Here is a 24,403-nt window from a genome sequence, read left to right on the forward strand (position 1 = left end):
GACATTCAAATCCGTAGATCATTCTGTCCGCAGTATTGTGTTCCCCTAAATCCCTTTGAGGGCGGAATGAATGCATTATACATAAACATACACATTAAAAGACACATTTGGGGTGCATCTCATTCATGCCAGACGCGCGCCCTGATTGCAGCCAATGAGATTTTACAATTAGCCCAATCAGCGGCCATCCTCAGGATGTCACTGCGGGCGAGTTAGGAGGGTTTGTTGAACAAGACAGTCGCTGCGTCTCAGCAGAAAGCCACTGACTCACGCCTCTCTGGTACTTGAGAGTCAGCTGCGAACCTGCAAACTCCGAGACAGCCGCTCCGACTGCAGCGCGCACGCAGCTTTCTTTCCCACGGAATTCCGGTGGCGCTTCTAACGCGGTTTAAATTCTGTCAATCAGCGCGTGACGATGGAAACTATAGCGGCAGTTTTTACGGTCACCAGCGCTTCGGTTTATTAGTCGCTGCGAAGAGGACACCGCTGAACGCTGATGGGATTCTGCAGCTCTGTCGTTTCTTCCTGTGGAGATTAAACGCGGAGGATTTTGGCGATCGTTTAAAACAAGTCTTTGCTACTAGAAACGCACCCAAACGAATGCTTTAATGTTTTAAAGGGCGCGTAACTGTGTTTTTGGAGTAAGTGAGTTGGGATTCCTGTGAAGGTGCCCATCATCCGCAGTGCGAGCGCGACTGCGGCGGTGAGGTGAAATACGCAGCGGGAACAGGTAAGCGTTTGACATTGGACAACCGTATAACCGGATTGACATTTTTATCATTTTGAACTTGTTATTCCACGAAACGGTGACCATAAAGGTTGTTAATGCAGGTAAGCGAGGCGCGTTACCTATAGTATAAGGGCGTGCTGCGAGAAGGGCAATGCACCATCCGCACCCGTGCGTTAAAGGATTTTTATCATTTTACTCTCCGGATCTACAATTTTAAACGACAGGTGTCCTGGGAATAACAGTGGAATTATAAGAACGGCAACGTTTAAAATGCATTTAGATTTACGCATAACGCGCAGTGTATCGAAGACTCTCAAAGACTTGATGTATTTATATATTACATGCTTGTTATTCTGTTTAATACTGTGAAACAAGACTACATTAAAGACATTAAAAGTGCGATTTGCATGATGATCATCTTTCTCCGCAACGCAGGACGCTATTTTGGATTGACAGCGAGTCTAGGCTTGGGATGAACCGGTACAGAGATGATTTTTGGTGGGGAAAGAGTGAAAAGTATTCCGTTTAAAGAAGCGTGTTCGTTTTGTGCAGCGTTTAGTGGCACGCGGCTGCCGCGAGCGCGTTGACACGAGCAGAGCGCAACTTGTTTCCTATGCTCCGTGCGTGCGTGAGTGCTTCCTCTCACCGCGCGATTTACCTGACGGCATAGGGTGGAGATTTGCATTTGAAGATAACGTGTTAGTGGCACAGTGTGTGTCAGGAGGACCTTGGGTCTCTGTTAAAGTGCGTCATTTCAGAAATTTAGGAATTTCATCAGGGTCATTATCATAATATAAAATGTCCTTGATGTCCCAGTCATATCATGCTTATCTGAAAGTTTGTGATTGTATACGTTGTATTGATACTGGCTATATGCTTTTGCTCTTAACCATTTTTGTAGGCATTGTCTCGTGACCACGATGCAACATTTGTTAACCCTGTGTACTTCTGTTCATGCCCGCTTCAATGCAGCATAGATTATCTGAGGACCCAATACATGTTTCTTATGTTAGGATAGTCCAGTGCAGACTCACTGCTCTTACAGCCACATCATCTCCATTTACTATGGTCCATCTGTGTTGTCTATTCACTCTGATTTGCCACATGGCATTACCTTAAATTGTAAGTGTTTGCTAAGAATGCAATCTTTGGAGTTATTACTGTGTGGGGTTTGTTCTGGAGTCAGAACGGTTTACAGTCACCTTATGGTTAGCCGTACTTTAGTGTAGATTTTGTTTGTAGTCGGCTAGACTGTATCTAAAGATTTCTGATTTTAAATTATGAATGTAGATTGTGTTAATGATTTTCTCTACTGAGCTAGTGTAAAGCTATAGGTAGTTGACAGTATGATGCATTCTTGCGAGTGCGTGCATGGAGACCTCTATGTTTTTACCTGTTCATTCCTTCTTAAGTGTGTGCGTCAAAGAATTTGTGCAAAGCACTCAGTACATGGCTATGCAGTCAAAGTGCCCTCAAGTCTCAAGGAGAAACGGCAACTACCATCAGACTGTGATAAAACACAAAGCTTAATCATTTCAGCACATTCCAGCAGAGTTTTATCCTTGGATGCGTGATTGTGTGCTTGTCCGATTTCCCCCGCAGAGACCTTTAAAAGCACAGTGCTATCAGCAAGGATAAATATTATATTGACATTTTTTAAAGTCTCTGGCTCATTTTGGACATGCAGTACATGGCAATAATTAAGGATCTGATATAGATGGAGTTGTTGGAACGAGAGTCTGCTCTAATATGAACACAGAGAGTTTCGGATGGGTTGTGTCTGTGTGGGGCTGAATGACTGGTTTGGGAACTGGTGAATGACTCTCTCTGTCTGTTCCTCCAAAAAAGTGCCGCCCTCTCTGTTCTTATAGGATGTAATGTTTTTTAGCCAGCCAATCAGGTTCAAGGCCTCTTTTTGGAGGGGGTATCTCTTGCTTTTTCTTGTGCTTATACTTGGCACATGAATTTGGATTATTATGGTGATGATTGCATTGGTTAGCATTTTGTCTGACATTTGCATGTTCACCTGTACCCCAATTAAGATAGCAGTTAAGGAGTTGACTTGAAGCTAATCTCAAGCCTTGACTAAAGCTTTGACCATGAAACCCTATGGTAAGACACAATAGCATGCAGACAATCTAACACATATCTTTTTGTAATCCGTTTGACTCGCACACAGACCTTCAGACTGTAGGTCTGAAGAGTATCGGTAATGACTGAGGGTGCCGTTTGGCACTGTTGGCACAATTCTGGGATAATGTCTTTTCACGCAACTGTATGCTCATGTCATTTGCTGCATTATATGTGTCACTGGGTGGGGCTTATCTGTAGGTAAATGTGTGAATTGCGAATGACAGTCTTGTGACATCTTCAGAATAGACTCATGCTGTGTGTTCCCGCATCACACAGTGTGTGTGTGCGCGCATGTGATTGTGTGTTCAAAAGGATCTGAGAGAGGCATTTCTATGAAACTCGGCTTCCCGTCAGCGCTTTTGCACACGTGACTGCCGTTATTAATCTGGAGGCTTTCAGTTTTTGAGGGTGTATTACGTATAATTTTCTTTTTTGCTGTCCTTTAACTCTTTCACCAGCAGCGTTTTTTATTTTTAAAAGTTGCCAGCTGGCGCCAGCATTTTTGATGATTTTCATAAAACTTTAATGCCTTCCAGAAAATGTTCTTCTTTAAATATATAAACATACAATATACTAAATGAAAGAACAGACCCTCTGCTTTCATCCTACCTTTAGTTCTCTTTTTATCACCTCTCATATATGGGTAGGTTCAAAAACACCAAATGTTGAAATAATTGCATTTTGATGGAGATCAAATTCAGAGCGATCATCAAAACATACACGGACATGCAGCTGCTTGCCCCAGGGCGATACTTCCGGGTTTTACAAGGTGCGGAAGTGCGCCACCTGGTGGATAATAGCGGTATTGCAGCAAGCCGGAAATACTCGTCATTGGCAGGGAAGCGTTTTCTCTTAATTGACGAGATAACTTGTCAATGGCGGCGAAAGAGGTTAATCATGTCAATATTGGTCATTGTTGCAAATGCTTCCAAGACTATATCCAAGTTTTCATAGCACTCAATTTTATTCGGAGAGGGACCACTCAAGTTTTTATGTGATAAAACTTGCAATGTGCAAAAGCCGCTAAACACCAACTCCGCAAAAGTGAGACGGTGATATTAAAGCAACCAAAGAGTTTTTTTACCTTAAAATAATGTTTCCAAAAAAGTTTCAGTCGTTCATCCATCATCATTCGCTTTGCAGCCCTCTATCGGCCAAAACCGCACTAAAGAAGTTTCCAACCATCGGGTCGCGGTCCTGTAGTTCGAGTGAAAACTACAAAAACTTGCTTTACGGCAGACCTACAATCCAATCAGAGCCAGCTATGCTGAAGTATTTACGACAGTGGTAACGGACAATTACACTTCTAACCTGTAGGGGGAGCAAAGAGCAAAAACTCTTTAGTGTTGCTTTAACCAAATGCTTTCTGTACGTATTATACGTTTATCAAATTCGCCTCAAATCTGCTTAATCTCGCCCAAAGGCCATTCAAAAATACTGGTTTGTTTGTAGAATCCATACGAGTCTGATAAAAAATGCTCATTTACAAAAAAATATCAGACGGCGCACATAGAGGGTTTTGCATCTTAGCTCTTCATATGTTGCTTTGAACTTTTGGGGAATTGTGAATGCATATGGCTGACCGGTTTAGCTGGATGGAGTAAATACCTGGAATTGTTGTGGGAGAAAAGTCTGAGCTGTTATTATTAGTCAAATGTTTAGTATACACACATGCTATATGATCTTGACCAAACAAAGGTGGACAAAGGTTGGAAATTTTTGATTGGAAGCCAGCAAGCAATTTTGCGTTTAAATTGCAGCCCAGATGAATAAAACAAAACACAATTTGTCAGTGAGTAAAAATTTTATAGGTTTTGAAGATCATTATTGTTATGATTGCCTGCCTGAATGTATAGTTGGTAATTTAATGTCACCTCTCAGAATAGTTTCAGTAATACCTGAAGAAAGAGAGCAGAACGGATGTGTTTTTGGTACAGATGCAGATATTCCCAAGGGTTAGGTATGGAGGATTATATTAAAAAGGGAAAAAACAACATCCGTGTGTGCCGCCTTTATGTTTGCTTCTGCTAAGCCATGTGTGACAGGTAATAAATTAGTTTTGTTTCAGATGCACGAAATGATTGGAGAACCGCAGACAGGTGTGCGTATCTTATTACTTTTGTACTGTCTGAGATGCCCGGCTTATCTGATGATGAAATATATTTTATTATGGTCTCTGTTTTAGCACTGCAAAGTCAGGTTATATGTAAAGATATAAATGTGATTCAGATTTATATCAGGTTAAAGTACAATAGCAAGCATTGTGACGGGGCAGTATTTTACTGATTCGTGTTTGTTTTGGGACATCAGCAGAATATTAATACTACTTCTGTTTCACTATTGGATTTTAGGATTATCATAAATACATAAAATCTCTTTTTAAAAGCATTAGGCATTTATTTGACTCTACTGATGTCTGTTTTAATGGTTTGTTTATTTCACCTGTTAAGCAGAATAAGATGTCCCTGACCCTATTCTCATTTCGAGGTTGACTCTTTGTACATTTTCCTCTGTCAGTTTTTGTATTATGAGCTATGTGAAGGTAAGACAGTAACATTTGGTCTACAAGCCAACTGTTTTCACTCCTGTGATTCCTACAAGCACAGGTGCATCTATTTGACAACCAGGTTGTCGGTTTCTGTACTGTACAACAAATCGCATCCAAACTCGTCTGTGTGCGTGTGTCAGCAGATGTATCGGTATATGCAATCTGTGCGTGGACATGTGGATGTGTAGGTTTCTTTTTCTGTATTCTGTGCATTATGCATCTCTGTTGTATCAGCCAGTTTCAGTCCCTCCGCCACCCACTCTCACATCCATAAGTGTTCCCATGGAAACATGACTTTTTAGCTCCATTATCCCACTTAATGTCTCCTCACAGGCACGTACACATACAAATCACAACTGCAGCTAGAGGGCGCTAGTGAGTCTGACAGTGATGTGGGTATGAGGCATTCATGCCAAGTGATCCTATAGTTCAATGCATCAGTGTCAGAGTTGAATATTAGGCCAAGGCACCTCATTCTTCCTTTATAGGTATTGACACACACATTTTTTTAAGTCCAGTTGACATCTTGCATGTCGCGACTAATCATTTGCAGAATAAAAGTTTTCGTTTACATAATATATGTGGGTGTACTGTGTATAATAATTATGTATAAATACACACACACAAACACACACACAACATTTGCATGTTTATATCAGGGTTTCCACGGGTCCTTGAAACCCTTAAAAGTTTGTGAATCTGGTGAAAAAAATTCAAGACCCTGGGAAGTTTTTGAAAATATACATACATAGATACAGGGCATTGAAAGTGCTTGAATCTATTTTATGCAAGATGTTTTCTGTAAAAAAATCCATATTATTCCCTGTGTAGTGTAGGATAATATCATAAAAATTCTAGACTTATAAGCACACATGCTAAACTGGTCACTTTAAATGCTTTTATCTTTTGTATGCGAATGTTGATTCATACCAAAATGCTTTTTTTCATAGTTGTGTTTGACACATGAAAACGTCACGGGTTACGTATGTAACTGTTGTTCCCTGAGAAGGGAACGAGACGCTGCGTCTCGCTTTCCATACTTCCTGCGTCCCTGTAACGCCGTCTTTGGCAATATTTTAGGTAGCGATATACTTCCTGGCTCCGCGTCACCCTGTCTTTGTTGTTAAGCCTCACCATTGGTTAAATTTGATATACACATTCAGACGCACTTACCCTTGGAATGATCCCCAAAGTATCACCGCAGTGACGCAGCGCGAGTTCCCTCGAAAGGGAACTGTAACAATGTATTTTAAAATGTAATGCGATGTAACCTTGCTCTCACTTGAAATGTGTCCCCACATTTAGTCCTTGAATTTGAGGGTATTGGACCTGGAAAGTCCTTGAAAGGTCCTTGAATTTAAAGTTAATTAAGGTGTGGGAACCCTGTTATATACATGTTTATATTTATATATAAATATTTATTTTATAAATATTTTTTTCTTAAATTTATACATGTATGTGTGTGTGTGTTTATACATAATTATTATACACAGTACACACACATATATTATGTAAACAAAAACCTTTATTCTGCAAATGATTAATCGTGAGGCAGCACTAAACGTGCATGGCACAGCCAGGTTATTTCCACTTTTCCGGTGTCACTGGGATTTAGCTTGCGTAAAACGGCTGTGCAAGTTCACCATGCACAAGGGCCCGAGGGGGCGCATAAGAGATGTGATGCGTTTAAACATGTAGAAAATCAAAAGTAAACAGCCTGACCAACGGCAGCGAAGGAAAGAAAAGAGGTATGGATTACAGTTCCTTCATCCCAAACCACAACTGAAAGCCCTCCTATGTTTACGCCAAGGGCTCTGACAAAGAGGGTAAATAAAAAAAACCGAATAGCTGTCCTGTATGCAGATGAGTTGGAGAGGAAGGTTGGCTTTACGCCAGTCACAGAAGGCGCAGCTTGTTCGGTAAAAAAAGTTGTGGCAAAGTTCAGGAAAAATTGTGCCGGCATCCACGGGGCATTTTGCATTCGATTTGTATGAAATGCATGTTGATGAGGCTCATCTGCATGTGTTTTTATAGCCACTTGCAATGCTCGAGTGGTGTGTAATCTAGCGGCGGTGGACAATAGCTCATCTGTGGCAATGTCTGCTACTCACGCGCGAAGAAAGTCAGTATGTCACGTTTACCCGCATCAAAGAAACTTCTGTGTGCCGTTCTTCATTATCTCTACATATGACGCACATGACGGTTTGCCTCCGGGCTGTTAACAGTGTGAATTCTTCATTGATTGTATGACAGTATGTGTGCTTATACAAGTGGTATTGTCAGCAGTACTTGAATGCTGCCATTGAGGGGGATTTTACCCCTTTGTCTGTGTGACTAGGGAAACCATAAAGGGTCTCTTTTGAGTTCGGCACTCTGATGGCTTTATAAACGCGTCTTTGGGATGTAAATCAAAATGCTTTGATAATGTGTGTACTTATTGATGACTCATTGGAGATATTTTGGAGGAATTACATGTAACGTGTCTGAATCATCTCATTATTATCAGTTTTCATGGCTACGGTTGTCAGAAGAATACTGTAACTTAAAGTCTAAGCATAAGTAGAAATTGACTACGCTCAGCATGGTTCTTCAATACAGCTGTTTTAATTACAGCAGTGATGATATATAAATAATCTTTAGTCTTTTATCAGTGCCAGGGTCTGTATCTAGTAGGGATGCACTGATATATCGGCCTATAATTAGATTCGGCAGACAGAAGCATTTTTCCCACTATCGTACGTCGGCTGATTGTTTAAATGCAGCCAATAATCAGGGGAGATTATATCCTGGCAATCAAAAGGAGCCAAACATGCATCAGAAGTCATGCAATGTGATTGTGACAATAGCTGGGTTTCCATCACTCCGATTATATGCGCATTTTGAAGTAACGACTAATGGAAACGCCAAATTTGGAATAAAAATCACTTATTTCGCAAAAAAGTTTTTACACTTACTTGAGGTGAGTTTTGACTTTCCCCTCTATGCAACATAGAGTAAATGCAAATAATGGGAGATGGAAACGCATTTGCCGAATAAATTTTGTTGTTGCAAACCGAAGTTGTCTTTACCATATATGGGGCCCAACGTCGTTGCAATGCCCTTGCTGTTAGTGCCTACATCAAAAATTCTGCATTTCTTTGGTGCACAGCATTCCGTTTGGCAATTACAAGCTGCACTGCTAGTAAATGTAAAACTTGCCCAATCGTAACTAAATGCAGGCCTTTCTCCATTTTTGTTTTATTTAATGTAGGTGACTAGGTTACCAATTCCGCCCTTATTTGCTCAAACAACTTGATGGAAACGCACTACATTTGTTGGCGGATTTTAAAAGGATTTGCTTCACGTTTGGATGGAGACCCCGCTAATGTCAACAGTTATGCATTTTGTATGCTCTGCACTTCTAGGATTTCACAAAATAAAACGACGAGTAAAAAGCAAAACTTGATGTCTGTCGGTATCGGTAGATCTCATTCGGTAGAAGTAATCGAATATCGGTGCAGAAATTTTTGGAGCTTTTAATCGGATAGGACGGCCCAGTACGGTTCAGTGCAGCTCACTATTGAGGGGTTATCCATTGTGTACTGTACTAGTACCCAATGCTTTTTTAGTATCACCTTGGTTGAGGTTCCAAGCGAGCCGTAGGCTAATGATACTAAAATGTGATGTGTAAAGGCCTTTCACATTATAACGATAACTATAAAAAAAAGTTTTATATTACAAAGAATAGCGCCATTCACACCACAACTATAACAATATAACGATGAACGATATCGTTGGGATCACTTTCCGAGAAATGTTTTTTCACACCTGATGAACAATAAACCATTGACAGCCAATAAGGGATGTGTGATAATTCGCCTTTTATTGTCATTACGCATCTCGTCAGTAAAGCCGGTTCCTTGATTAGTAGTAAATCGCCATCACTTGCTTTCAGATGGAGCGGCATTTACTACACAAAGCCGTAGTTCACTGACAATTGGGGCAAATTCGCATTAATTATCGTGGACGTATCGCCTTATCATGCATCCTTACAGCCAATAAAATCTATTTGAACTTCAAGTGAACGCGCACTCGAAATAACAGTGGAGAAACTCATTGTTGAAGGTCTATAACATAAAATTACCTCAAGTGTTCAGCGCTGATGCAGTTGCTGTGAAATTCACTATGTAATGCTTTATTTCTACCACACTGACTACGCCAAAAGGTAAGATATTAGATTACACAAACTACTAGATTCACTGTTTAGAGTTAAGCAAAACGCAGCACGTTGAGGATATCTGCTTGTTACCCATTGTGTAAATGCAACAAGAACATCATATTTACATATTCAGTGACATGTAAACAATTGCAAAAATTTTTAATACAAGAAATATGCAGTATTAGTTAATGCCATTAAAGACAAGTGATTTGCGTGCGCACGTGAGCGAATTAGCATAATTATTGTCCACTAATATAGTTATCATTATAGTTAACGTTATAGTTATCATTATAATGTAAATGGCCCTTAACACTGTAGATTTGTCAGAGAGAATCGTCACTACCAGCATCATTGCTAAATACAAGATTAGTTTACCCTCTTGCGCCTTCATGCAAAGTGATGGCATCTTCTTGCACAAGTTCCCAAACTCCCTTTTAGCGGTGAAAAACATCCACATGCCGTGAATCAAGAACATCATTCCATCGATATGCTCCCATGTTGAGTGTTTATTTGTATCGTATTGTTTTACGATGATGTCATGGCAGTAGAGGCGGAGCAGCTGTAACAAAAGTCTATAATCCCCCACACTAAACTCCAATGGAAGAGGAAACCAAGTCAAAGCAAGCGTGGTAGCGTACCAGTCCAAGCTATCCAATGGAAAATAGCAATTTGTTTTTAAAAATACACTCCAATGTCTTATTAAACTAGCTGACCTTGTCATGTTGCTTTGTCAACTTTATTATTTGGTGCATCACTTCTCATTCCAAGCGGTAATATACGCAGACGCAATATTTTTTCTTTGCTAGAGGCGCGATTTTAGTTGCTTTTTGTTGTGACCTTTTGCAAAACACTTTCCATCTCTATTCTCTCCCTCTCAGCCGTTCCCTTTGGTCTCACAGTTAATGTTGAACGGTGATTTATCACTTGTGCGAGTCTGTAGGAAAATGGGTTTTCTCCTGGAACAGAGGCAGTGCTGACAGATTCTTTAAAACCTTGCTTTGCAGCCTCCCTAGCAATTAGAAAGTGTTTCCAACCCGTTCCACTGTCTTCAATCGACTTCAATGGGGCAGTGATTTAATTTAGGCCCTGAATCTTCACACATTACTGCTTTCAGAGTATTGGAGTATTAAAAAAGGAATTGCCATTTATAGGTCTTAGGTCTATTATGGTTCAGCATTCACACTGCATATTTTAATAACAAGGACTTATGTCTACTTTTAATGATTTACTCTTACAATTTTGTAAACTTTATTTTTGTGGATCGTTGCACAGCTGTGGTACTCCAGCAATACAGTAGCTGTTAACAATAGACCCAATATAGTCCGGCTATGAGTAACCCACTCTGGCCAAAACAAACTTGGTGACCTGTTTTTGCCAAAATAACATGCGAGATGATATTCCATCATATAAGCAAAGTAAACAGTGATTAGAAGGTGTTTGGTTTCATTTATTTATTTCATTCATTTATTTATTTCATTCATTTATTTTTGGGCTATGGTTAGACGTCTATTAAATATTCACTGACAGCCAATCAAATCAATCAGGCTATGTTTGGATGACTATTAGACAGCTTTGAACATAACAGTTGTATGAATCATTTAGGGCTGTAACGATTAATCGCGCAAATGTGCGTTTTCTCAATTAATGAATTTTAATGAATTACGGTGAAATCCCGGCACATCCCAAAGCCAGGGGGCGCGCTCGTGCAGAAACTCCTTTTGTGCCACAGAAGAAGTAGCATTACAAACGCTATGTCTATAGGAATATTTATATAGCTGTTCTTTAAATTGTTTCAGGTATTTTCATGATAATAAAGAATATTTTCAATGATTTTGTTTAATGAGTGTTTAAATGCACATTATAAACGACTCTGATTTTTTAAAATGGGACACGCGATTAATCGTTGCAGCCCTATAACCATTAAAATAAAATGTATGAAGCATAAAGGTGAAAAATGCATATATGTAGTGATGCACCGATGTATCGGCCGATTGTTTTTTTATGAATTTGAAATCATTGGCATATCGGCAATAGCACGAGAAAGGCCGATACTGATTGTTTATTAATTAACTGCGTGAAGGCAATAAGTTGCATGTCTGTTGCATAATCGAGCATTTTTTATTAATAATTAAATACTTTCCAAAACAAAATAAAATCTGTACAAATTATAGTTTGTCAGACGTGCGATTCGGGGGGAAAGAGTAAATCACATAGTTAATTACGTTAGAGATTACTCATTCACGTCAGCCATGCTGTGTATTGCAGAATATTTCGGAAAATATCTGCGGTCTGGGCTTTTTTCAAAATCTTGGAAAAAGACAAAAAAATTGCCAAAATTTTATCTTACTTTGTGCCTCTTATTATTATGTTGGTCAGTTGAATGTTAAATAGATCCAATCCATGTTCAGTAAAAATAATTTGATGCAGAAATAAACTAGCTAATATGCCAACTGTATAGTATTGCATATAACTGTATAATATCGGTCAATAGTTGTCTGTTTTAATCGGTATCGCCCCCCCCCCCCCAAAATCATATCGGTGCATCCTTACTTATATGTATTTATTCCTGTAATCTCACAGATAATGGTTGACATCCATATTACCAATGCCAATACTAAGCAATGCATGGGATAGGGATGTTGTATACCAAACTGAACTTCCTGTTTAAGGTCCCTTTGTACTTTTTTTTGTTTTAAGTGTACTTTTATATACAATGCTTTCATTCGTACACTTTATAGAATGACTGGGGAGAAAATCCATTATCCAAGATTTCACCAGGGAAACACCAGACGGTGTTGGGATTTTGTGTGTGTGTTGAGGTTAGAAGTTGGATTATGATAGCTGAATCCAGTCATGTGTGTCAGGCCACAATCCTTAGATTATTCCACACCAGCCACATACAAATGAAAAACACAGATTGGTTTATAATAATCAGTACAAAGCTGGTGATTATCAGGCTTTCATGTCTATGAAGTTAATCTTGGATCAAGACCATTCAACACAATCTCACCTGTTACAGCTGAAGCTGAATATTTACATGAAGACCAATGCAAGATCTGAAAAAGCAGTTCAAATGCCAAGGTTTGATTAAATGTACTGATAAAATGTAGCTTACTCCCTGAATGTGTACATGTCATAGGACCTTTCAGTGGGACACCTTTCAGTATGTGAACTGTGCTGGCTGTTTTTTACATGCAATCATTATTTGGTTCTCATTTGACTGTAACAGTTTGCCTTTGAGCTATAACGGTTGGTTCACACTTATAAATATTTAAATAAATAAACAAACAATAAACCGTTCATCAAGCCTCTAGACATCTTGATGTAATGTGGCAATCATTGAAAACAGTCAATCAACTCCAGTCTCCGCCCCCTACACATCAGCACTGTGTTACTGACTCTGCTGTATGGGAAATGAACTTTTATGATCTCTGATTTATTACTTGCATCAGTGCCTATGAAATGCCCCGGGATTGCTTTGGGAAAAGCTTGCGGATGGAGGGGGTGTTCACAAACTGCTGTCACTAGCCGATGAAGGCAGTGTGTTTGTGTACATGTGCGACGGTTATGTCCGATGAGCCATCGCTCTTGGACGTATTTTTTACGATATCTGGTATGTGTTTTAGTGGGATGTTTTCATGTGGTGTTGTACGGTCTTTATGAAATGCAATGCATTATAATTTGTATGCATGAATGCATGAATATGGCTGTATGTGGCTGACAAATAATGTCTTGATTTAAGATGCTGAACTGTACATTGGTTTCGCAGTAAATGTTTGACAGCTTTTGAGTGGTGACCTCTCATGAGTGTCTTCGAAAACCAGGAAATTATGGAGAAGTTCACCGAACAAGCAGAGAGAGAGAGAGAGCGAGAGGGAGCGAGAGAGCATAACATTGCAAGAGGATGCTAAGGCATATAAAAGTTTTAGTATGCAGGTCTAATGTAGTAAGACTTGAGAAGCCAATGGTGATTTCCGTTGCTTCCGTTTCCGATATGGAGGGAAAAGAAAGGGAGAATGAGATTTGTTAAGGTTGTAACTAAGGACTTTCAGGTAAAAAATGGAGAAAAGGATTGGTCTTCAAGCTGTGCATCAGATTTGCTGGGGTACCTGGGGGTTGAAAGTAGAAGACTGCGGTCACAACAGTTTTCGTTCCAATGACTTCCATTCATACGCATGCAAATGTGTCCAAACGAAAAAGCAAGCTTGTACGAAGATATTTCGCTGCGTACAACGTTCAAGTCTAGTGAACTCTGACCTGCAAATTCGTATCATGTAGAGACATGTCCAGTATGTCACAGTGTGACCTTTCGCTTAACTGAAAAGCAAAGATTTACAAAGTGCTCTCTGCCCATATTCGCAGTAATGCACAAAAAATATTTGCATTCTCAAAGTTCAAGTCTGGTGAACTCTGACCTGCAAATTTGTATCATGTGGAGACGTGTCCAGTAAAAAAACAATACGTCACGGCGTGACCTTTCTCTTAACTGAAAAGCAAAGATTGGCAAAGTGCTCCCTGCCCATATTCGCAGTAGTGCTGCCTCACGATTAGTCGCGACTAATCATTTGCAGAATAAACGTTTTTGTTTACAAAGTATATGTGGGTGTACTATGTATAATAATTATGTATAAATACACACGCACGCACGCATGTATATAATTAAGAAACATTTCCATGTGTATATACATGTTTATATTTATATATAATATATATTATATATAAAATATATATATTAATTATATAAATATATTATTTTCTTAAAATTATACATGTATGTGTGCGTATTTATATATACATAATTATTATACACACACACACATATTATGTAAACAAAAACTTTTATTCTGCAACTGATTAGTCGCGACTAATCGTGAGGCAGCACTATTTGCATGCTCAAAGTGTAGTGTGACCGCCCCTAATACAATATTATGTTAGTATTTGAATTAGGGCAATGCAAAATAATGAAATTACCAAAATATCACAAGCGTGCTAGTTTCACAAAGGTTTACAATAACAATGGTTTTATTATTTTAAAGTTATGTATAGACAAAGTTTAGGTTAACAAACATAAAACATTATGCAGATTCCGTGATCACAGAACACACGGCAAACGACTTGTGGCTATTGTGCATTACTGTAGGTAATGCACATTTTCAAACTTTCTAAAAAGCGACACTAAAAAAATAAAAAAGTTTCACGCCCCACCTTTCTCAGTGTTCTTATTTATATCAAAAAATTTTCAAACATTTATGCGGCTGAAGCGGTTAATTATTTTAATAACATTTTCCACATTTCTGGGAATTTTGATCACAAAAAAAAATTGCGTAATTCTGGAGGGACTGATTAGGCATATCGAATAGTTTAGAAAGTTTTCGCATATCACATTTTTATTCGGTATCACATAGTCATAACCTGGATCGTAATATAATAATGTTGCCATTTTTTGTTGTTCGAAAAATGTGAGAACATCTTGTTTTGGTTATTTGTGTATCATCAACATTGGATTTTAATGTTTTACGTGAACAATCTGAGTTTGGGTTTTGGCTGAATAGTGTGCATTTTGGGCATCACTAATATATAATTTGTTTACTTTGTGTGTCTGTTGTTGGCTAACTCATCTAATTGGGTTTTTAATGAAAAAGTAAAGTCTATGGAATGACATATACAGTAATAACCCAGTTTTTTGTCTTAAGATCATATCATTTCCCCATTTAATGACGTCCAGGTCATTTACGTTGATCACTATTTTGTGGTCTGTCTTAGATCCGGTTTAATCGAATACAAAGCCTCATCTAGCCATATTAATGAGTGACATTATACATTCGTTTATATCGAGAGTTGGGGACGGCAGACAGCGGCAGGAAGCAGCTCAGAGTTTAACCTAATAACTGGATACCAACGATTAAGATCCGGAGATCTAAGATAGGCCTCTTAATGGTGTCAATGGTATCTGTGGAGATCAACATACTACGACACTGATGACCATTTCTGAAAGATGGAGAAAGCGGGAAAGAGAAGGTGCATGTGTGCACACGTGACTATATCTGGCTGTTAACGAAGCCTATTTTTGTGTGTGGATCTATGCGGCGGGTGTGTGTTTATGAGCCAGTACAGAGGGCTGCAGTCTTTTATTTTCGGTCGACTGGAGACACGTGCCTGCTTAAGGCGGCGAGCCTAACAAACACATTTCGAGTAAGACCCCAGCTTTTTTGATGATGCACAGAAGGTGCGAAAACAGAAAATGAATAGTTTTGTGCGAAATTAGAGATTTTTGTGTGTCTGTGTGTGCGTGATAGAGAGAGGAAGACTGATGGAAAGCGTTTGAAAGAGCGTTTGAACCGAGAGCTGCTGTGAAGGATTACAGTCCCCCTGATCAGAGCCATGGAGGAAATAGAAAGACGGAGAAAATAAGAGAGATAGGAACAGCAAACGAGGACGGGCAGATGTCAACATGTCTCTCAGATCCAGTGGATTTGTCTGACCGGCGCTGGGCTCGGTCCATTTCTTCGAAATGCCACAACACCAGGAGATTTCTTTCTGATGAATTCTGTAAATAACTGAAAAAACACCAAATCATCAAATAGCCATATTCTTGGTAGCTTAGTGTTTTACTCCATATAGTTTTGTAAACATGGTAAAGCGGTTGTCTAGTAGATTTTAATTGACATTGGAAATTATTATTATTTGTATAGTTTGTACCCTTTCTATTGCACTCCCTCTTGGGCATCCAAAGGTCCCATCAGGTTTGTGGTGGGCCGTGGACCTTCATCCTCTGGGAGGCTGTAGATAATTAAAACTTATATCTGTGTGTGCTCTGTGTGTAAACATCACTCCTTTTCCTCCTGCCATCCTTCTGGCGCCCTTTCCTCCAGACTCACATCAGGGATGAATCCCTCCATCTGTCCATGGAGGGATGAGAAGTGAAGCCTGTACTAATGAAAGTCGAGCAGGAGGACACGCGCAAGCGTCTGTGTGTCTGCGTCAGATTTGGTTCAATCAGTGTTGAATTGCACTGTTGTGAGATAATGCTCTTAGATCAGTGAGGATAAATTCATGATTGTTTGGATGCCCTTGACCCCCCCAAACACACACACACACACACACACACACACATCAGATGCGTTTTCAAGGTCGAGTGTTTGCAAAGCCTGGAGAGGCTCCAGTCAAACACTCTGGCTGGGTTCAGTGCCTTGAAATCTTCATTTATTGGATTGTTGGGCGGTTGTCGAAATCAGTGTCGCCAACTAGCCTATCACCTTCCTATGACCTCATTGACACTCATATGTTCAAGGCTTCAATGCAAATCATCAAGCCCCCCCCAACTTCAAGCCTGAATACTGCCAAACTGGTGCCCAGTATGGAGTCCATGGCACTGGTGGCAATTGTTGTACATATTTGCCAGACGTTCATAAGTGGGATAGCATGGCTGAACATGCCAACAGGGGTTCATTAAAGCAGAGCAGTAAATCGTGACTCGGCTATTGATTTAATGTTATTGTTTATTTATTGAAGAAGTTTTGTACTTGTCTACTGTTAACCATCTGACCATCAGCATATAAACACATGCAACTTTAACATTGATTTGCCAACACCAATGCCTAAAATCTTTTCTAGCCTGAATTCTTATCCCCAGACGTCTTTTCCCACCCATTTCTCATGTAACCCACCTGTGTTTTGCTTTTTCCTCTATATTTTCTGCATCGAGCTAAATTCCGACGTGTGGCCGCTGTGAGTGACATTTTTCTTTTTATTGCTGTCTTGCTGTGATATTTGTGTTGGTTTTCGGGAATGAGTAATGGAAATGCATCAAGTGAGACTTCCTCTGTGGCAGTTGAATGCTCAAAACACAAAGAATTTGAGTGAGAAGCATGAATATCCAATTATTTATCAAGTAAACACACAAATACACGCACACCCGCACGCAGCCTAAACCCGAAATGTGTTGTTTCCTCACATTCCCAGAAATGCTGCTTGTGTGTGGTATTAAACATGAATTCATTAGCAGTCTTTGATGTGGCTACTCAGCATGTGGTCTCTAGTCTGCGTGGATGTTGCTAGCAAGCTTTCCGAAAGCTTGCCAACATGATGGGTAAATCTCCACTGGCCCCAGTTAAAGCATCTCTGGCCTGGAGGTCAACTCGTTTTTCTTATTTTATACAGTGGGTTTTTTGAAACCTGACCAACTTATAATATCTAGTGAAGGATCCTATGGGAAGAGCCTGGCTAGATTTATAAACCCCTGTTTTTGGATGACCTTGCAGATTTGCTAATAAATAAGCCCATTGGTTGGTGGCTTCTTGAAGTCACAATGAAACAAAAGTAGCGATTGTCTTATTTTTACCATTGTGACGTATATCCGAGTGAATTGGCTTCTAAAATAAGGAATAAAGGTAGGGTGGGACTTGAGTTTTGTCCATCGAGAATTTATTGGATTGTTGGAAGTTGGGTCATGTTACTATTTGCTAATCTCTGCGATTTTTTTTTTTTTGCCCGACGCTCGTCCTCCCATCATTTCTCCTTTTGGAAAAGGAGTCAGGCCAACTACCAAAACACACTTGTAGCCAATCATCAGTAAGGTGCGTGTCTACTAACCGACATCGTTGCCTGGGTTGCGTATGCATGGGGCGGGTCTATAAATGAAGATTCTATTGGGTTAGGGGCATGTTTGTTTGGGTGATTCCATTAAATGGAGATTTGCACCCTGCTTATATTGTATAGTGTGGACAGAAATCTTTTCAGATGAGAATAATTTGTACTTTAAAACGCTGTTTAAAAACGAAAATGCTCCAGTTTGTAAGCTAAATGCCTCACTTGGAAGCCACCTGTATTAGAACGGTGTGCTTTTTCATTCAGTTTTACACAACCACCATTTCCTCCATGCATGTTTTCCCTCTTCATGCACCTTGCTTCAGGGTTCTCTCACTTTAAATGTAATCGTAGTAAATGATACCTGCTGTAACATTGTGAAGTGGTTGTGTGCTACAGTTTTCTATCAGAGAACATTATCCCCCACTGCTCAGATTACACACTGCTATATTTCCAACCATTTCTTTCCATACACATCTTAGTGAACCGCAGTAAGACCCTCCACATTCAGAATGGAATGTGTACCGACCCCTTTATTACTTTTCTATGCCTCTGAGTGGGCTAAAGCAAGCGTCTCTGCTTTCTGTTTCAGTGGCTAATCATTACCATGAAGTCCATACCCTACACTCTTTATAACATCTTAATGCCCACTATAACAGCAAAGGTGTGATTTTCACATTTGCCGTGAGCTTCAGCACATAAGGGCAAGTGTATCATACTGTAGCATTGTTAGTAGACATGCACCGATTGCAGTGGTCGGTGCATTCTTGGCCGATTCAGATATCCAATTTTTTGTAATTATGATCTGCCGATACCAATTTTTGCAGATTATAATTGACAGCATGTAGGCTACAAACAAAATCCACTTTTTTCATACAAAAAACTTGCGCTTTCACCCAAACTGCATTAAATTAGGATCTCCAAATAATGTGCGCTCAGACTCAGTAAGGCTCACTGACATTATGTTTGATGTCCAAATATCAGTTGTGGAACTGATTGCTGCTTTGGGATCAGCTTGTAACTGGCTGCGTGTGTGATAAGAAACGAGATTAAACAACTCAGGAAAACGCGACGTCCGAGTTGGGCTGAGGAGGTTGGTATTTCTGAAGCTTCTGCCTGGAGAACGGCTGGTCATCCAGAGCGGGATCCTTCATATCAACGTGTCATTTGCGGGGCAGGAATTAATATAGACGGTTTCATCGGACGCACGTGATACACGTCTGGATCCGAACTTTACTTCCGGTTTCGTTTTTTTTAATGGTCTGACTAGTTGCTAAACTGATCTCTTGAACAAATGACTCGTCGAAAATAACAAATGTTTTGGTTTCCTAGGTAATCTATTTGTTTTTTTTGTGCTTGTTATATAAATAAACTACGTTTAAAGTACTTTGTGGTTATTTATTATTAGCGGAGTTTACCGAAAGTTACGTGCGGACCGCGACAGCCGCTTGTTTATGTTGTTACTGCTGAAACCGTCTATAGGCACCGGAGGACTTTGCAGGCCCGGATTGGCTAATCGGGAGCACTGGGAGAATTCTGGGCCATTCTGTTTTTTAGCTTCAAGGGCCGGAGTGGGACTCATTTTCAGCCCTAAAATGAAAATGAGTCCCACTCCGGCCCTGGAAATTTAGACTCATTAGTACATTTTCCTACTCAATTTCGCTGCTGTTGGATAACAGTCGGGTGCTTCTTCCACCGTGAGGTTGTGTGTGGCTGTGACATTATTGCTTGCACCACTGGCAACAAAAGGATCAGCTCAAAATCCGAATATCGTGACACTGCCGTGCCGGTAACGGTCTTGAAATACCTAAAATTGTCCATTTCCGGTCTCTGGCTGGTCGATCGGTGCATCTCTAATTGCTACCTTGCTATACAGCCAAAAATGGGAAAATATGGTTGCTTTAATACAAGGTTGCACTGCATATGTATCTGTGTGAGCTCATGTTACCCAATTAACTTGAGGATAAATAGTCGTGTTTTTACTCTTTCCTCATCTTTGCACTACATCAGCAGTTTCTTCTAATTGGCCTTCTTAAACATTTGCAGACATGGATATATCAGAGAGCCACTTCTTCAGCTTTGTCAGCAGGTGAGCCGTGCTATCTGGAGATATGGGAGAAAATCTGCAAACCGTACAAATCGCTTACAGAGGGGGGGGGGTCAATTAGAGGGTCAGAGGTCTGGCTGTGAGGTGTGGCACAGGCAGAGAAATTACGACCATGCTTGCTGTTAACTCCTTAGGCAAATGCATTATCCCATTGAGAATGACATTCGTTCATGCCACCTGTCAGCTTCCAACCTTTTCCATCTTTGTGTAATTGCTCATGTGCTGAAAAGCAGTCGTGTGGCTTCAATAATTACTTGTGTCTTCTGATGCACGCCGTCTTGTGAGGTGTGGAATGCAATTGTATTGCTATTACTGTAGTTGAAATGTTAACACTCCTCTGTTTTTCTTGCTGTATAGGTACAGAATGTCCTCAACTTCACGAAAAGCCTGAATACTAATACAGAATACAAGAAGTGAGTAGTGGACAGAGACACTCTTCCTATCAGGCACCAGGACAATGGCTTTCAACAACATCAGATGGACCATTTTAACTTTTTCTTTCTGCATCATTGTCTTGTTGGATCCCCTCTTGGCTACCAGGCCCCAACAGCCTTCAGTGGCATCCAGAGTACTTGAGGAATACAGTACATTTCGGGCTGAAAACCCTGAATGGACCTTTAACCACCTAGCTGTGGATCACAGAAATGGGAATGTGTACCTTGGGGCGGTGAATCGCATCTACAAACTCTCACATGGGCTGGACGTACAGGTGTCGCATCAGACCGGGCCAGATGAGGATAACCGGAACTGCTACCCACCCCGTATAGTCCAGCCTTGTAGCGAACCCCTAACGTTGACCAATAACGTCAACAAGATGCTGCTCATGGACTACCGCGAGAACCGGCTGCTGGCTTGCGGGAGCCTGTACCAGGGTATTTGCAAGCTGCTTCGCCTGGATGATCTCTTTAAACTAGGAGAGCCCTTCCATAAAAAAGAGCACTACCTCTCTGGCGTCAACGAGAGCGGCTCCGTGTTCGGAGTCATCGTGTCTTACGGCGACGCCTCACCCGATAAGCTTTTTGTGGCTACTGCTGTTGATGGAAGACCGGAGTACTTCCCAACAATATCCAGTCGTAAGCTCACCCGCAACTCGGAGGAGGATGGGATGTTCGCCTACGTCTTCCATGATGAATTCGTTGCCTCTATGATTAAGATTCCTTCAGATACTTTCACGGTGGTGCCAGACTTTGACATCTATTACGTCTATGGTTTTAGCAGTGGAAATTTTGTGTATTTTCTCACGTTGCAGCCCGAAATGGGCGGAGGCCCGACGACAGGGTCATCTGCGGCAGGACGCGAACAGGTGTACACTTCCAAACTGGTACGACTCTGCAAGGACGACACGGCGTTCAACTCGTACGTCGAGGTTCCTCTCGGTTGCGTAAAGGATGGGGTTGAGTATCGCCTACTGCAGGCTGCTTACCTCTCCAAGGCAGGTACTATCCTGGCACGGTCACTGGGCGTAGGACCCGATGATGACATTCTTTATGCAGTTTTCTCCAAAGGTCAGAAGAGAAGGCCCAAGGAGACATCTCAGGAGTCTGCACTCTGTGTGTTCACTTTGAAGGAAATCAATGAAAGAATTAAAGACAGGTTGCAGTCTTGTTATAAAGGAGAGGGAACATTGGACCTCGCCTGGCTCAAAGTGAAAGACATCCCATGCAGTAGTGCGGTAAGTGTATTCCTCTTCTTACCAGCTACTTGACATTTGCAGTACAATAATGTTTTTTAAACGATACCATTGAATTTTTTTTACCAAACTGTAGAGCTTATTTCAGGTAATGCACTGGTTTTGCATATAACAAACCTTTTGACAATACAGGACAAGGTATCATAATAGAGATATTTTAAAGTGATAGTTCACCCAAAAATGAAAATTCTGTTTACTCACTCTCATGTTGTTACAAACCTGTATAAATTTCTTTGTTCTGATGAACACAAAGGGAGATATTTTGAGAAATGTTTGTAACCAAACCGTTTGTGGACCCCATTTACTTCCATAGTATTCTTTTTTCCTACTCTGGAAGTGAACGGGGTCCACAGACGGTTTGGTTCCAAACAGGATGAGTAAATCATGGGGTCATTTTTATTTTTTGGTTCTTCCTGTGTCAGCGTTGGTTTACTTGGGGTACTCTGGTTTCCTTTCACAGTCCAAAGACATGCAGGTTAGGTTGCCAAATTGTCTCTTTTCAAACCTGTGTATAGATTAACCTTGGCATGAATATAGCCATTTTAAATAAATAAATAAATACAAAGTACTCTGTAAATACTATAGTTTATAAATAATCAGTCTAACCATACATTTGTTTAGTTTAAACTACAATTGAGTATGAAGTGATCAGTACCAGACACACATGCAAACTTAAAGGCACTCATGAGAATAAACTTGAAGCAGATTGTGTTGGAGTGTTTCTCGATAGGTGTATTGGTGGAGAGAGGAGGATAGGGAGTTATGTTGAGGAATGATGCCATTTCTGCGTGCGCTGCAGTATGGCCACTGCAGCATAAATTAAAGAGCGAGCACCACGGCGAGGGGAGAGAGAGAGATGGATGGTCTGCATCTCCTCCTCCGGTAACTATGGCTACTAGCTCCTCATATAAAAGCAAGTGTTTGATTGCTAAGAGAAAAAGACAAGTGAGCTTAAACACATTATATCTAAGACTTTATATCTGATAAATACTTGGTTGCTGTTTAAGTTGTCTTCTGTGAGAGACATTTATGCACAGAGATTCCCAGACAAATATACATGCAGGCATGAATTTAAATCAAATAAATGTATGTTCTTCCCTAATTTCCTAATTGTATTGTCTTCAGTGCCAACTACTTTTTCTTCCCTTAAATGTTTTGTGCTCTGATGTGACAAAGCATTGTTAACCAATAAAAGCAGAGCCTAACAGGTTTAACTTAAAAAGTTAAATGCGTTGCACATACCGTTAAGGGTTATCTTTTATGTCGAGATTAGATTAAAAATAAAGCAGCTTTTAAACGCCCACATGAAGAAATAAACATGGCCATAATTATGCTAAATCTCCCATGCACAAAAACACCTACTCATAAAACGGATTGCAAACATTCACACAACTAAACACAAACAGTGATATTTGATATAGCCGTCCCAGGGTAAGAGAGAGCGACATCTCTCTCTGTGACTGAAGTTAAATGCTTTCGGGACGCAGCGTTCCTTGATACGCGCTCAACAGCGCTGCGTTGACAAGATGAAAAGTAGGGAATGACAGGAGCGAGGGAACGGCGCTCGCGTGCGGGAGACAGATGCGTTACTAATATCATTCACATGATTTTGCAAGAATCTCAGTTGTCGGTGCGGTATGGGTTTGTGTTTTAAATAAAACATGAAAATCTGAGCGCCTCCGCATCTACATGGCCCGCGTCATTTACTTGGGACACCAAACACATGCAAGCTTCAAAGCACTATGAGCGAAAGAGAAAGAAAGGGGAAAAACCCAATAGTGACTTGGTAGCGTTTTGACTTCCCTGATATGAAAGTCTAATTAAGTAAGCAGAGAACCGCAGCGAGATCAAGAAAGCCCCTCTTCATGAATTCGTAGATAACAGGCTCTCAATATTCAGCTCTCTGCTAACACTGCATCAACATGACATGATAGCAATGCAGGTGGGGTGAAGATACCAAAGTGATGTATATCTTAATATCCTCACCGTGCCCTCTGCGGATATGATAAGGATATTATAGTGTGAAAATCACAAGGCTCAAGACATATCTGCAGCGTTGTCCAGAATACAGGGTTTACTCGCAGCCATATTCATGCATCACGGGCGGACAGATGACACGGATGAATAGCTTTTTGATTATTATAGATCCGTATCAAAAATAACAATATAAAAAGAAATATGAACCCAAGCGTATCGAGGCCTGTGGTGTGAGAACATTTAACACAAATCCCATACAACACGGACATAAATCTTAACCTCTTCTATTTAACAGCTTAAGTATTTCTCTCACAGATATTTACCATGGTAAGCAGTAAATATATTAATATACACATACTTTTTGACAATTACTATATATATATATATATATATATATATATATATATATATATATATATATATATATATATATA

General features: G+C 40.2%; 1 protein-coding gene across 2 annotated transcripts in view; it reads left to right on the forward strand.

Annotated features, from left to right (window-relative positions):
- plxna4 (plexin A4) overlaps window positions 1-24,403 on the forward strand; it is a 289,939-nt gene that overhangs the window by 4,060 nt on the left and 261,476 nt on the right. Inside the window, exons 1-2 of one of the 2 annotated variants that reach the window (XM_055191382.2) lie at window positions 208-730; window positions 20,660-21,974. In XM_055191382.2, the coding sequence (XP_055047357.2) occupies window positions 20,760-21,974 (1,215 nt within the window). In that variant the 5' untranslated portion in view covers window positions 208-730; window positions 20,660-20,759. Of the gene's footprint in view, window positions 1-207; window positions 731-20,659; window positions 21,975-24,403 lie in introns of those variants that run through there. The other variant, XM_073868431.1, reaches the window with a different exon arrangement.

Source organism: Misgurnus anguillicaudatus, chromosome 1 (genome assembly GCF_027580225.2).
Source record: "Misgurnus anguillicaudatus chromosome 1, ASM2758022v2, whole genome shotgun sequence".
Lineage (NCBI taxonomy): Eukaryota > Metazoa > Chordata > Actinopteri > Cypriniformes > Cobitidae > Misgurnus > Misgurnus anguillicaudatus.